At 43.4% G+C, this 15,807-nt stretch overlaps 1 protein-coding gene across 1 annotated transcript in view; it reads right to left on the reverse strand.

The window, feature by feature from the left end:
- UNC80 (unc-80 homolog, NALCN channel complex subunit) overlaps positions 1-15,807 on the reverse strand; it is a 119,809-nt gene that overhangs the window by 14,039 nt on the left and 89,963 nt on the right. Inside the window, exons 52-59 of the mRNA XM_031554277.1 lie at positions 13,087-13,287; positions 10,583-10,706; positions 8,210-8,335; positions 6,265-6,388; positions 5,295-5,501; positions 3,631-3,815; positions 2,573-2,738; positions 1,510-1,689 (exon numbers count right to left, since the gene is read on the reverse strand). Coding sequence (XP_031410137.1) covers positions 1,510-1,689; positions 2,573-2,738; positions 3,631-3,815; positions 5,295-5,501; positions 6,265-6,388; positions 8,210-8,335; positions 10,583-10,706; positions 13,087-13,287 — 1,313 coding nt within the window. The remainder of the gene's footprint in view (positions 1-1,509; positions 1,690-2,572; positions 2,739-3,630; positions 3,816-5,294; positions 5,502-6,264; positions 6,389-8,209; positions 8,336-10,582; positions 10,707-13,086; positions 13,288-15,807) is intronic.

Genomic DNA, 15,807 nt, shown 5'->3' on the forward strand with positions numbered 1-15,807 from the left:
CTCCTTGGGACATGCATTTTAAATGTCACAAAAAAACTGGATAAATTGACTCAAGCACATCATACTGCAGCTGAGCTATGCAGACAGTTGGATTGCATTCAGGGCTGCTTGAGATTTTCAGTGCTGTTTCAAATTACATAAAGTATCTGGAAAGAAATGACTCTGTTGTGGTTTTTACCACAACAACTTCTAATTATAAATAAACAAAACACAGGGGAGGCTTGGTGTCATTTTTTTCTTTTCTTTTTGACCAATTTTGACTTATTGAAATATTATATGGCAGCATTAAGCCAAAGCAGAGCTGAGGCAACAGCTCCACAAGCAAACAGGAAGACAGCATTCCCCATTCCACACAGCAGCTCACAACTATTCTGAGGCTGAAAACAGTGTTTGCCACAGTGTGTAACAGAGCAATGTATGGGCACCACAATGGTATTCACACAGGTGGATTGTGCAGTGGTTAGTAATGAGCCCAGCTAAAATAAAATTGGGCTGTGCCTAAGAAGTTTCAGGCTAAGTGCTCTTTCTCCAAAGGAATTCTGCTGTAACTGCACTGGCCTTTTTTTTTTTTTTTAGCCACTGTTTTTCCCTTTTGCTTAACATCTTTTGGGAAAAAAACAGCAGTCCTCAAATAAAAAAGCAAAGTGCTTGAGTTTCAAGGCATTATGGCAACCAACCGCTGTAGCACCAGAAGACAACATCCCTGCTAAAGAAGGGGGAAGCTCAAGCCTGACGACATAGAAGCAGATTTTTCTACCCTGGTTTTCAGACAAGGACAACTCAGAAACAGACGGATGGCTCAGAGAAGCAGAGGGAAAGAGAAATTCCAAGAATAACATGAAACTCAGCTGAAATGACAAAGCAGCACTGAGGTCATTGCAAATCACTCCCCAAAAGATTCACCATTCCACTCCTTTTAAACAGACACCAGAAAGCCCGGCAGCCCTAGAACCTGCCAGCTGCCCAAAAGAGAGATATCAGGCTTTTGTTGTCAGAAGGTTTAACACTTAATTTCCTCTTTGTGAATCGAGTGTCACAAGCACACAAACATTCTACCCTGCAGAGCCACAGCTGGACCCCATGCAGCACAAGGACAACATATCCCACGTCAGAGCATCTGGATACAAGGGATGAGCCGGAAGTACTCAGCAACTACACAGCCAGCCACCACCCCCACAAACTGTCACATGAAAGTCAAAGAGGGGTCTGATTGCTAAATGCCTCATCAGCAATGTGGGGACTGCACGTCAGCCCCGGTCTTATACACTAAAAGCCTGCCCGTGCCCTTCCTTTTCTCTACACAGAGCTCAGGAGGAAATGAGGAGGTATAGAATGACCCAAGCTCTAACATCACTGATGATGTAGCAACCACAACAGTTTCTTAGCCTTGCACACCCACATGCTTTTTGTTCACACTGGGACAACTGTCTTCCCCTCCCATCTGTCTTCTGGAACGTTCAAGAAACCCTTTCAGTAATAAGAGCTTTGCTCCATTCAGTAGCCACATACTTTCTTCATCCTCCTCATCTGTACGGCTCAGTGTGTCCTGAGAGGCCTGCTGGGAAGGCTCGCTGTCCTGCTCCCAGACTGTGCCAGTGCCAGTGTTGGAACGGGACATGGTGGCCAGACTCAGGCGGTAAGCAGAGGTGGAGGTGCCCACGGTACTCACAGATGTCTTCCCTTGGTAAGCTGCAAAAGTGAGAAAACCAAACCTAAGTCAGAGGTGGGACTGGAAATCAACAAACAACCATGCATTCATGTCACATCAGGCACCTGGCTCTGCTCCCAACAGTGGCTGGGCAGAGGTAAAGCAGACACAGCTGCCCTGGCTCACCTCGTCTTTCCCAGATCTTACTATGGTGTGTTTGTTTTTCTCTTATGCAGTCTGCTTTTCTCCTTCAACTTTACTGACATACTTTCTGGATCAGCTTCAACATTTAGGAACAAGGCAGATTACTACCGAGGAAAAAAAAAGCTGGAGGCATTTTCTTTTAAATTTCTTTTCCTTTCTTTAGAACAAAGCATGTAAAATCTCTTACTGTCTGTAAGCAGTGGCTGCCACCTCGTGGCAGGAAGGGTGACTGTTACAGAAGTGTCCCCTTGTGGAAAGAGAGAGATGGAGAGATGTATCCTTACACTGCGAGTTCACAGGTAACAGTAGAGAAAATCAAAGCAAGATGAAGAGTAGAACAGAGGAGACAGAACTGCTGCTGAACAATGGATTTGTTTCTACATGAGCTGCTCCAGATGTACAGAGATGAAAATGAGGGCTTGCTGTGTTGTGTGATGGGGCTGTGCAGGCCAGCTGTGATGGAGAGGCATCTGTTGAGAAATGGTCTTACTGGAAAAAAAAAAAGGGCACAAAGTGCCTTTCACAGCTGCCCTGCACTTTGAGTGGCTGTCCAACAGCAAGGCTGGGCTGGGCATGGGGCCTAATTGAGGGCACTCGCCAGGGTGCGAGTGGATTATCTCACCCTAGTCCAAGACAGTGGGCAGATATGCCACAAGTTAATTTTTGGGTGAACCACGTGGATAGGTTGGGCTGACAGCCCCTTGGCTCTCCTCTCCTTACCGGATCCACTGTGCACTGCCTCCTTCAGGATTTTCAGCTCATTATTGAATTCTGCAATGAGGGAGCTCTTGCAGAGAGGCCGCGGTATGAACCGTCTCTCCAGCTGGTCAGCAATGTGTTGTCGTGCAGTCAGCTCCTCGTGGTTCTCAGCCGGCTGGGCCAGCAGCTAAGGCATGAACAACATGGTGACATATTAGCATTGGAGGGGAATGATGCCCAGGAACTGGGACTGGTCTCCAGACCAGCACAAGCCTGCAGCCAGCAAACTGTCCGCTTTGCTGGCACAAGGTTTTGACTGCAACTATGAGAAGTTTCCACCTGTCTTTCAGGGACAACCTTGTTTTTGACTGAACAGACACAAAATCTCACTTAATAATGGTACGTGGAGATCAGGGCTTCCTTATGATAAGCTCTACCCTCAGATTTTACACAGCTACAGCCTGCAATATGATTTATTCTGTTCAAATGGTGAGATACAGAAGGCTAAATGAGGTGAGTGCCATGTGTCAGTCTACCTGGTAAGCAGAGAAGAGCTGGGATTAGCTTAAGCCCTGGCTGCCTCAGCCTGGCAGCTGTCTCTTCTTCCACATGAGCCCCATCAGAACATCACCCAAGAGATGCAAAGCAGAATGATGCTTCCTGGCTGTTAGCTGCATTACCCAGCTCTTTTCAAAGGAGTATTTTCAGAAAATTTCTGCCAGCCATGTCTGGGCTCAGAGCATCCATGCTACTTTTGAGTGTCTGTTGCAAAACTACGTCCACATGAAAACTCTCTTGGTCAAGCCCAGTATTACTAAGTCTAGCTGTCCTCTCTGTGGCTTCTTGGATCAGAGCTCCTATATGATTGGCATACTCTTTGTTGCTGTCTAGCAAAAAGCTTTGTCATTTAGTTTCAAAGTGTTCATGTGCTTACTAACACATCAATACTTCTGAAAAGTCACTCCCCATACATGAACATCCAATTCTCCCCGGCACGCTGTTACCTCAATTCTCAGCAGGCTAATAAGGAATATCTTGCCTTCAGGGGGTGACCTAGCAGGAGCTAAAGCACCCGTTACCTTGCATTGGATGAAGGGCCGAAGGAGCACAAAGATAGGAATCCGTGTTCGCACGATAAAGTCGAGGAAGTCCCACAGGGCCAGCCCTCCCACCTTCCGCAGCGCCATCTCTTTGACTTGCAGGCTCAGCCAGTACCACTGGCTGTCCAGTTGGCGTTCAAAGCAAACAAGGATCACCTTCAAGGCTACAGGAAAACACACAACAGCAAAGGGCAATCAGAGATGTTATTGTGTCCACTACAATTACTGAGGGAGAAAAAGGGAAGGCTTCAACAGGCACAAACCAACACAAGCATGCATGCACGCACACCTACACACCTAAGAGTTACAAGCGTCTCTTCCGTCTGCAAACACTTCAGGGTAGAGGAACAACTTCGTTAGAATAAAGGTCCTAAGATCAGGACTGCCAAGTCCACTTCCAGTTTTATCAACAGGAAATCTTCCTACTTCACACCCAAGTTCCTCTGTGTTTTCTTGCTCCAGCTTTCTCTCTCCCTCCCTGCAGAGTTCTTCTAACGTAATTAGTTTATCTTTCTGTAATCCAGGTATTGTGAAAGCAACTCAGGAAGGGAACACAGCCTTGGCTGATCAGACAACCTCAAAAACCTCCATCAAGCACAGCCATGTGAAGGGCCACCCTCAGAGCACAATAACCTCCGGGTTATTTACAGGGTAATGAAAAGAATCTTTCTAGCAGTGCAGCTGTTTGAGCCACAGCCAAACTATAATCTAAACAACAAAAAAAAACAGTTTGGTAAGCCAAGGGCCATAATTCACAAGAGCACTGCATTACAATTAGGGGATGAAGAGAGGAGATGAGGCTCAGAACAATATTCTATATTAAAGAGGACTGTGACCAACAGCTTACAGAAGAGACAAGGAATCTATTCCTCGGAACAAAGAGCAGGCCTGGTAACAGCCAACTGCACTATCTTTCTTGATGGGATGGTCAAGCATCACACATCTGTATGCACATTTCCTGGGACAGGGAGCTAAATCAGGGATGAATTGCCAGTTTTTCTCATCAATGGTACCCCATAGCTCAGATGCAGGTTAACAAAGACGAGAATACGTCTTCAGGTAAGAGCTCTCACAAAACCAGACACTGAAGCTGTGTACAGGAGGGGCTCCCCATATAGTTCTGATAACCTACACTGTAGCTGAAGCCCTGTTTCAATTATTTTTTCTTTCCTTTCACCTGAGAGTCATAAGTGAGGAAAATGTAGTATTCCGTTGCAGCAGAATACAGTGAGCAGGGGGAGTATCAGTCAATAAGGACTGTGTGCACAGGGCCAGCAGGCAGGCAGACTGCATCATATTTTACCCCAGCTAACCTCAGGCCAGTGAAACTGTGACACGAGGGGATGGTAGGCAGGCTGACTTGCCTTTTGTGGCTATATCCTGGCAGTACGAAAACTGGGTGGCATCTATCTGTGCTGCAGTCTCCTCCATCTGCAGTGCAGACACCGCTCATGGCAATACTTCCCAGAGTTATTCCTGGCTTCATGCTTTGGCATGGACCCCTATTTCAGGGCAAGATCTAAAGCAGCTCTAAGAGCTCAATTAGCTCCTGTCTGAGATGGTTTTCTTTGGTGTTACCTACAGTTTTGAATGCTCCATTTTATTTCTGCTTTTCCCAGCTGTGAGCAGAAGCCATCACTCACCCAGGTAGGCAGCCTGGCTGGTGGACTCTGCAAGCCCTTCCCGCCGCAGGTCCTTCCCTGCATCCCCTGGGGTGGAACAGTGGGCAGGGGAGCTCTCCAGCATAAAGTTCTTGCTGCGGGACGTGCTGATGATGCGAGGTGGCAGAAGGATGTTGATAACAGTCTGGAGCAGCAGTAGGATCTCGGGCTGCTCCAGCCAGGGGCTGTCTGAGATGCATTGGAAGGGGAAAGAGAGAGAGAGAAAGATCAGGCTACATCTCAATGATGTCCAAAGATCCAGACCCTGTTCAGTTCCAAAATGTGAGGCACTCTCAATTGTCCCCTAAGCCACAACTCCGTCCCCCATACCTTGTTATGCTGTTTCTCCTCCTGCAAGCAAAAGCAAAGTTTATTCAACACCAACACCAACACGCACAAACACAGAGCTACACAGCACAACTAAATGTCCCATTCAGTGGTCTGATGATCTCACTTTCTTTTTATTATCTCTCCCTTCCCCTTCTTCTTTGCTTTTCTTTGGGGATTTACCAGTGATTACTCTCTATAGAAGAAAGCAAGGAGCAGGACTCGTGCCAGACAAGTGGCATGGACTGGGCAGACAGCAATCCACAGGGGCAGGCAATTTCTGTGACCTCTGTTCCCCTTTGGCTTTTGCTACAACAGCTTTGTCTTGCCTTCCACTCCGGTTTCAAAAAGGGAGCGTGCCTGTGAAAGACCTGACCCAAGAACCACGGCACAAGCTGAAACAAAGAGGACAAACAACTTCCCCCAGTGGAACTCTTTCCAGTCTCAGACCCAAAGGGCACTTAGCTGACACACTGTAAGTGACAGGAAAAAGAAAACAAACAAAAAAAGATAACAAATCAAGAAGTTAAAAAAAAAAAGAAAAAAATCAACAGAGAGCAGAGAAAGTGCAAACATCAGTTGTCAGAAAAAGGGAGAAAAACTCCTTTTGTTAAATTAGTCAGACCTTTGCTTCCAGATCCTACTGTGAGCACAAATGGAATCAGTAGATTTAAAAGCATTCCTTCCCTTCTTTCCTGATTGGTGAATGGGGAGACGACATGGCTTAAGGGGAAATCTTCTTTCAAAGCCTGTGCAGTAATAATAAGAAAGGATTAAACAATTTCATCAGCAGATAACTTACACAAGTTACTGTAGGAATGGCAGTCCCTCAGGCACCCTGTTTACGCAGCACAACACAGGCACTGATGACCTGATTGAATTAGAAGCCCTGACACCACTTAAGAGTAAAAGGATTTCACAGAACAACCTCAGTGTCACCTGCTCTTGTCATAACCAAGAGGTAAGAAGCTCAGATTCCTTACCCACAGACATTAACAATATCAGAGACATACCACAGAAGTTGGCTGGGTGTTAGTTCCAAACTCTGTTCTGCTGCAAATGGGACCAGAATTTGACCCTGATTACGGGGAATAACAAAAAATGAACAGAGGAAACAGCACAAATGATACTATCTAAATATTCTGCTGTTTGAACATGGAGGTTATTCCCAAACATATTTTTTGTTCTGCCTCACGCTGCGCTGGTCTACCACCTTTTCTAACATAAAGAAATCCTGAAAAATTAACAAAATGCACATTTACTGAAGCCTAAAATGAAAGATCCTTCATATACTTTAGACGAGGTAATACAAGTGACTGCTAGTAGAACCTCTGCTCATTTACATTTACAACTTCTCAGTTGCTACAGTCCTAGCTGTGAAATGCAACTGAACTTTGCAACCCCTCAAATTTATAGATCTGGGCTGACAAATTCCAGAAAATGCTTTTTGGTGGGATGTGAAGTATTTCTGTTTCGTATCCTATTGGAAGTGTTAGGAATACAGCTTCTCCTGTGCTTTCCTGCTGTTTAGTTTTCATTCCACTTCAAACCCATTAAAAGAAGGAGTGAACAGGGAGGAGAAGATAATAAAAATGAAAACTCCCAATACGGTTTTAAAATGACTATTTTGCTATGTGTTTTCAAAAAAGATAAAAGATTTCAGAGAAGGTGACAGTGGCCCTTTTTTGCTTCTGATTAACGAGCCATTACTCAAAGCTGGAAGAAATCTGTGCTCTGTGTGAGCTGGTATCAAAAAGTCCTTCTGTGCCTCGTGCTCTGAGAGACAGCACTATGTTTTCATCCCTCTAACCCTTCCCAAGCAGCCCCACTTCTCAGAAATAGTTGCTGAAGTATCCAACTGGATGTGTCAGTGCATATTTAAAAATGCAAGTTGGAGCTAAATTATGAAAAATTTGACTCTTCATTCTGTTGCTGCCACTGTCTCCACTCTATCTGATCTCATGCCAATGAGGAGAAAGAGATATGAGGGCAGAAAGATTCTGTAATAGTTGTGGCACTGTCACGAGAAAGGAATAGTGATGAATTTCTCCAAAAGTACAGGATGGGTTTGCTATTCTGTACAAGGATGTTATTGAGCCAGCAGCTGAAAAGCCTAAGTTGCCCTGCCTCTTTGAGCTGGCACACTGTGACCAGCTCTTACCTCTCAGTTACGCACATGCACCCAACAAGAAAGGAGATTGGGTTGCATGGACGTGACCCAGGCACATTCCCCCATGGCAGAAGACTTATGCTAGCTTCTTAAATACTGCAGAAAATCCTAATATGCTTGTCAGAGCTTTAAACAGCATCAATCAGCCGAACTCCCTGGACGTGAATTGGCAGTGTTAAGCTGATGGATGCTTGCTGTGGAGCTGGCCCCAGCAGGTCAATTCTGAGCTCAATTCAAATCATCAAAAGGATGGGAGAATCTACGTGTTGCTTCTCTTTGATTTTTGGTGTATGTTCCACAGTTTTTGCCCAGCTTTTGCAGAAACAAAACAGAGCACCGATGAGTTGGTGTCTCAACCAGAAGCTAAAACACGCCTAGCCACAGGCCAGGGCAGACACACCTGTATCTGCAATGCTACAAGCCGGACAACAGCTGTGCTGAAGGGCAGAGGTGGCGAGAGATAAGGGCTGAGATGAAGAAGGGGTAATCCGTCAGCCACACTGGAGGGTCCTACCACTCCCATCACCTGCAATACAAACAGAGCACATCACCACAACTGACTGCTTACAGTTTAATCCATGCCATATCCTCCAACATCAGTGAAATGGAGGGGCCTTCCATTCGAGCACTGGGTTGGGGTGGCTCTAGGAGAACCAACCATCCACAGTGGTCCTTGTGGGAGATCGGGCCAGTGAAGAGGAGTTCTAGCAGGGAAAGGGAGGGGGGAAGAGGGAACCAGCAAGGGTGGGAGGAGTGCACAGGTAGCTTGGTACATTTACAAATGTACCCAGTACCAGCCCTGAATGACCAGCACTGGACTGGTGGAACTGTTTGAGTTGGAGGATACGTCATGTAACGACTGTAACAAATGAAATAGGTCACCAAAGCAAAAAGTCTGCATTGAAACTGGATCTTTTTCCCTCCTCTTGCTGATCTACTGGAAAAAAAATGTCCTAAGTCTGACCCAAGCCGGGTTTTGTACAATGTTCAGATTCCCCTCAAACACACTCTATTCTTACGGATTCTAAGTATGATTCATCTCACCTGACACAAGACTTCTAATATTGTCACCTGCATGTGACTTGGTTGTCTGCAACCCCATGAAATATCAGCACAAGAAAACAACAGTTCAAGGGGAGAGTTATTTGAACTGTTTTGGATATTTTCCTCACAAAAATTAAATCACAAATCTGCATCTGCCTGTTTATCTCCACGACTAGATAAATCTAGATGACAGAGGCAGAAGCCACTTTTCCAAATTTGGCTTAGGGAGAAAGGTAGTAACCAGTTTTCTTCCTGAAAACCAAAGGGCAATTTAGAATAGGAGAGCCTTTTCTTTTTGTCACTATGGATTATCATTAAGGTATTTCCCCATCTTCCCAGCTAATCTCTTTTTGGCTTTGTGATGTAATTGGTCTACACATGAATGTCAGTATGCAGTCAGGGGTGCTCCCATACCAGCCATAGTTCTGACAGCTGTTGGTAAGATCCTCTTAACACGAAGAATGTATCTTTTCCTGGTACCTCTCTCTGACATTCCCAGCCAGCTGAATGCAAGCTCTATGACTGCACTTTAGCACTGCAGATCTTTCTGCATTTTTCAGAGCACTGGCTCTTTCCTAATGCAGGCTCTTTTAGAGAGCTTGCTGTTGTGATTCACTCCATATTGTCTGCTTATCAAACTACAAGGCCATTCTAAACTCTGTAAATTTTAGCTAACTCTGTAGCAGCTTCCCTGTGAAACCACTCCAATTAGCCTGAGTGTCCAGATTTGCAGTGCCTCTGAGTAGCCACCTCTGTGTGAACAAGGAAGAAGTCCCATGGACTTTGACAGCTTGGACTTCCATGTCCTTGCAGTTAAGAGTGCTGCAGAGGCTTGAAGGACAGGAGCCTTTGTAATAACTGATATTGCATTTTAACTAGAAATAACTGTTCTTAAATTCCTCAGGGAGGCTTTCTGATACTGCTAGATAAAGTTCCAACATCTGTATTCTCAGAAGAAAATGTTATTAAACCCAACAACAATGACAATACTAGGGCCGCCTTTCCCCCTTTATCTGTATTTTTTCCACATGACATGGGAGCATGTGCATTTCTACAAATAGCTGGAGTTACAGGGAAATCAAATGGAGACTTTGTTCCCACTGTAACAGCTGCAGGAACTACAATCTATTACTGAGTGACTAAACAAATCTCTGTCTTTATCACCTACCTCTCTGTTGTAACACACTTATGAACAAAATGTCTACCAAGAGTGGGATCTGAACATTGTACCACGCAAACCTGTACTAGATCAAGCCAGGGACATTGCAAATAGAGGAGTGAATCCACCCATGTAAATCCTTCTAACTAGCCAGACACCTGATGGCCTCTGACAGAGCCATCAGGTCCTTCCCCACTGGAGACGGTAGGTATCTCCGGGATCAGCCCCTCCCCACCTCTACCAGGTGTGTGCAGTCTCCACCACCCCACTCTCCAACTTGCAGCCCTCAACTCTCAGCTCAATCTGGCAAAGGTGGATCTTCAAAGTGGTGCGTGGGAAGCAACGGAAAGAAATCACTTGACCACTGCTACTGGTCACTGTATCTCCCCATGCACCACTTCAAAAATGAACCTTGCTATCTCTAGTGTCACTTGCGAAGTCCCCTTGCGAGGGTAAGGGGAACAGGTAAAATGACAGGAATGGGAATGAACTCTCATCTTCAGTGCAGAGAAGTCAACAGCAGACTGAGGTTTAGCAAAAGGTTCACAGGGTTGCCGCTTGGCTACTCACCAGATTGACACACACATTGATCAGAGACCTAAGGTGAGGCAGGAAGGATATGATTGGCTGCCTCTGAAGTGTCAAACAAACCCCTTCAATCAAATTGCTGGCAGGCTCCCACTCAACCTGGCGCCTGCAATACAACAGTAGGTGCTGTTAGCCGCTGGCCTCCTGCCCCCCACCAGACGCTCGCAAACATGGCGACCGACACACAGTGATGCCCACAGAGGAAACGTTTCAGACAGCAACGATGCCCGAGATGAGCACAAAGTGCACGACAGAGAGAAGGTTTTATCCACGCAGCTCAGGAAAGCACAGAGCACACTGAGTGTCTGAGAGACCAAAATGTAGCAGAGATGTCTGCATTAGCGACAAAAAAAACAAACAAACCCTGACAACAACAACGGTAGATAGGCTGTGATTCACTTCTCCCTGTGATGGGGGATGAAACAGATTCAGCTGTCTCAGGTGTGCCTGTGTGTGGGAAAACTTCTGCTGGGCCATGATCCCAGCTGAGAGTGAGTCCTCCATCTCTTGTGGCTTTTGGATGTTCAGTAAACCTTGTCAGCTGTGAGTATCCTCTATAAACTACTCTGCCATCCAGTCTGAGAGAGTCACATTGATTCTCTGAACTTAAGCTGCCCAGCAGTGCAGACGTCATTGTCCTCACCTCATGTAGGACAACTTATCAGCACCAAAGTCCTTCATTTCAGGAGTCCTCCTTCCCTGACAATTTGATTTTCTTCAAAATAGCTTGTAGGACTCATGACAGATTCTGAATGGAGTCCCTCCAAACCATAAGCAGATATGTCAGAAATAACAACAACGTGGTTCCCACCTTTCATCACAGGGCCAGACTCTTCAGAGATGGTGTAGTTCTGAAGCCAGTATCTAACTGATTACTTACTGGGATGGAAGGACAAGGCTTGAATAACTTGTTTGCACAGGAATGAGCAATACCCTAGTCAAGTTTGCTCAGAAGACTTCCTACAGATGAAAGTAAGATGAAGCGTTTGCTGTCTAAATTCACAAGTACGCAAATATACACCTCATTTTTCAGCAACTACTGTTCCTAAACCTACTCTAGAACAGTAGTTTTCTTTGTACACATTTTCACAGTACTCCCATCAGACTCTGGCTTTGGAGCAGAGTGCCCACAGGAGGCAGTATGCAAGATTCTGGTGTAAATATCCTAATGGAAGGCTTCTAGTGTCTGCCATCCAGCAACATGTGATTTCTTACCCATCTCCAGGAGGCTTTTTGCTTAAATGATGCTTAATAATACTTAAATGTAGTTAATGCATCTGGTCAAGTGGCTTTGCTGTCTCTGTCCCTATGTATATGGAATAATAGTTTCATCTAAGCACAGGTTCAAGCACAGATGGAAGGAATATGAGGGGAATTTTAATTTATAAGCATTCATTTCACTTAGTCAAAAGGATAACTACTCAAGAACAAGAAAGACCCTTAAGCTGCCTTTTGAAGCAGAAGAAAGTATGAGCAAGAACAGAAAGAAACGGCAAGGCCTATCAAAGACTCAAACCATAAGGAAGGGGAAGCATCAATATTTCCAGCTCCAATTCCCCACAAGGACAGCAGTTTCTAAAACAAGATTGTTAGCCAAAGGGAAGCGATATGTAGGGATGCCAGAAAGAAGAAATCACCCTCTTATAATTTGCTCCATCTTAGTTGTGTACACACGATTCCCACAAGGACCTGAAGTTTTTGTGTCTAAATTCCAGATTCTGATGTTCTCTAACATAGTATGGTTTCTCAGTTCATATTGCTAACAAAACGACTGACTAAAGCAGTTGAGGACAGTTGTCCACAAAGTTAACTGAGACCAAGAGCTCTCTTCACTAAGATCATTGGAAAATCCGCATGGTTGAGAGATTTTACATTACCCAGACTGCATTTATATCACTGCCTACGAGGTGGGAATGTTCAATTTTGAATACTTTTTGAACTCAGCAAGGCCTGTACCACAACACTACTTCATGAAGCACCAGGTTTTCACGTCACTGACTAGATTCAATTGCTGCAGTTCTGCTCCCTTTATGAAGGCACACTGAGAAGCTACTGCATAGCTCCAGACTACTTTTATCTTTACAGAGAACATAACAACATGTTTGTGAGAAGGTATTCTTGAAATACTCTTGCTAGAGCTCACTTAATTTTCCATTAAAGAAAAAAAAAATTAATCTCCTTAACTCACAGCTAAAATAAATAGATGGCAGATGGTACAAATCTGATGATGTATTTTGGAGAAAGAGAACATAAGATTTCTGTAAGTACTCTCTGTACTCCTTGATTACCAGAAATTTTTCTTTTTATCAGAAGCCACAACAAAAACGTCAACATAAATGCACACTTAGAGAGGAAAAACCCTTCATTTTCTAATAGAATGTAAAGGTTCACAGCAATACAACAGTTTTAGTTAGATGACATACCCACACTTCAAGGCTTGCAACATCAGAAACGGACCCCAGAGGGTTTCCATTGTACCTGCTTACCTCAGAGTAGGCATCTTGTGAATTTTATTGAACATACGGTCCAATCTCTTTAAGATGAGGATAAGGGCAGGTCTCACCGCCTCAGCTGTCCAGTCAGTGATGGGTAACATCTCCATGATGTAGCGACGGAGACCTCGGCTCTCCATCGTCTGCGTGTCATAAGGTGCCAATTTCAGCAGGGAATGTGCAATTTCTGCCAATCTAAAACCAGAGCTTGTTAAGAGAGAAATCTAATACTCTACAACTTGCATTTCTTCACACGTGCCAATGATAAAGATAAATGATTGCTAACCTACTAAAAAGAAATAAATTGTCTAAAGAGTATGTAGGCTTATGTATTTTTATGGTGATATTAAATGCACTAAAGGAACATCAAGAACCGCTTGCATTGATAAAAACAAAGTAATTGAGCTGTTAGTAAGATTAAAACACTGAAATTGGTTTTGTGCTTATTTTTCTGCATCACCACACTTCAAGAGGCTCCACTGTGGAACTTTCAGGTATTAATTTTTAAAAATGAAGCGTCATCCCCTAAGTTTACATAACATGTATACTTTGTATGGTTACTCCCTGCAGCTTTGATTTTTTTCTCCTAACACTTCTACAGATTGTGTTGCTCTTGTTCCTTCTAACCCTCCCAGATGGCCTTGCCAATGGCATTTTCTGTAGACTGTGAAACGCCATGGCAACATTTAACTTCCACTTGCAACTGGACAAGTAGCTACTGAAATACTTGCCTTTGTCTACCAGAAACCCTCAAGTAATAAAGCCATATTACTTGTAATTACTAATAAAAGAGGTAAAAAATTGCATGCTCCTTGAACTGTCACTAGATTTAGTAGTGGACAACTAGGGGATAAATCCTACTCGTACTGTGGGGTTTCTTCTCAAATGCTTCAACTAATGGAACGTATTCCCCTTGTCTTTAAAATCCAACTAGCAAAATCAAAGGCAATGAGTTTGTTAGATAAAACAACTTCGTCCCACTATGGATAGATCTGTTTTCTTAAACACTACAAAATTCAACTCATACAAATATGTTTCTTTCCAGTAAATCAATATTAATCTTATATAATGGGATGTTAAATTTTCTTATGCATCATGAATTGTAAGATCCATCTCATTCAACCTGAAATGCCACTCTCAATTATTATTCTGGCTCTGTTCAGGAAGAAATAAGCAACCTGGGAAATGCTGATCTTTCTGAAGTACTGAGATGAACAGCCCTTTTCATTGGGTCCAAAAAGATCTTTATGATTTCTTCAGACCAAATATTTCACTTTTAAATGGCTAAAGTTAGGTGAGATGAAGCCTGCCTGAAGTGAATAGCCTATTATTTGGTTTTCTGAAGACTCTGAGAAGGCATCTGACAGCCTTCAATGACCATGGCTGTCACATCATGTTCTGGTAAATCTGCTGTCTAGTTAGAAAAGATTGTTTCCTTCAGCAGCTAAATCCTTTTAGTCATTTAACTGACAGTTAGAAAATGAATTTATGTAAGAAAATGGATAAAATGTTCCTTTTATTTAGGAACTATGATAAAGCAATTCTTGATCCACCACAAAAAGGCAGTCATTTCCAGCACTTTCCAGGAGACATGAGAGAATCAGAGCACAACTTGTCAACATCTGCAAATCAAACCCTTAGCTTTATTGCTGTAACCTTAGACCTTGAAAGAATTTGTCCCTTGAAAATAATGCAGCTACTAATGTGTTCTGTAACTGTTTCACTGAAGAACAGTTCTGTAACTGTTTCCTGTCAAGAAAATATCCTTCCAGAAAATACACCAACAGCACCTTCTGTACACCTGCATTTAAGTTTGTGAAACTCATCTTTTAAGCGAGGGACACAAAATTGTCCCAATTACAGAGCAATTAAGCCTAATGTATGTTGATTATGAAAAAAATACAGAAATGAAGTTCCTACATTTCTGTTAACTAGCAAATACTTCCAAGTAGCACTCTTAGTACAGAGTGTTAGATGCAAATGTAAGACTAGGATGGTAATGTAATAAGGAAAAAAAATTAAACCCTTTACAACATGAAACAAAGAAAATTCATTTATCAGACGTGTATTTCTTGCTCCCACTGAAATCATTAAAAAGCCCAACACAAGCATATCTAAAAGCAAGGATGAAATGTGGCCTGGGAACCTCACCTTTGTTTCCTAGCATAAAATCTAAGTTCTTTACTCATATTGAGTCACAGAGTTTGTAATGCAATTAGTATTAATTCCTGATTCTTACATCCCTTGGAAAAAAATATAAAGGATGGCATTGAAAAATATCCAGGTCCATCAGATTTCCAGTTTGTTTGTAAGTAAGCACTACACAGGAATGACACGCATCTGCAATAGCAGATATCTCTTGATTAAAATTACCCTCTAAATTAATAAGTGTTTGCCAGAGGGAAGGAAAGCAATGTTCAGTTAATATGCAAATACACAAACCAACCAAAGGAACAACCTCCCAGCTCCCCAGCAAATTTGGGCATTTGTTAAACAAGACCTAAATTAACACAAAACATAGATCTCTAATTATAACAGAACCTGCTAGATAAGGGGCTTTGTCATTTGTTTTCAGAGCATGAATGTAAAAGGCAGGAATGTTTTTTCAAGGGTTTCCTTGGTCCAGAGGGCAGGAACAAAACTGGTTCCGTGCACTGCTAGCATTTGACTCCCTTCAGCTTGATTCACAAGGCTTTTCTGGTGAAAAAGGTATAA

Source organism: Meleagris gallopavo, chromosome 7, assembly GCF_000146605.3.
Source record: "Meleagris gallopavo isolate NT-WF06-2002-E0010 breed Aviagen turkey brand Nicholas breeding stock chromosome 7, Turkey_5.1, whole genome shotgun sequence".
In the NCBI taxonomy this organism is placed as follows: domain Eukaryota; kingdom Metazoa; phylum Chordata; class Aves; order Galliformes; family Phasianidae; genus Meleagris; species Meleagris gallopavo.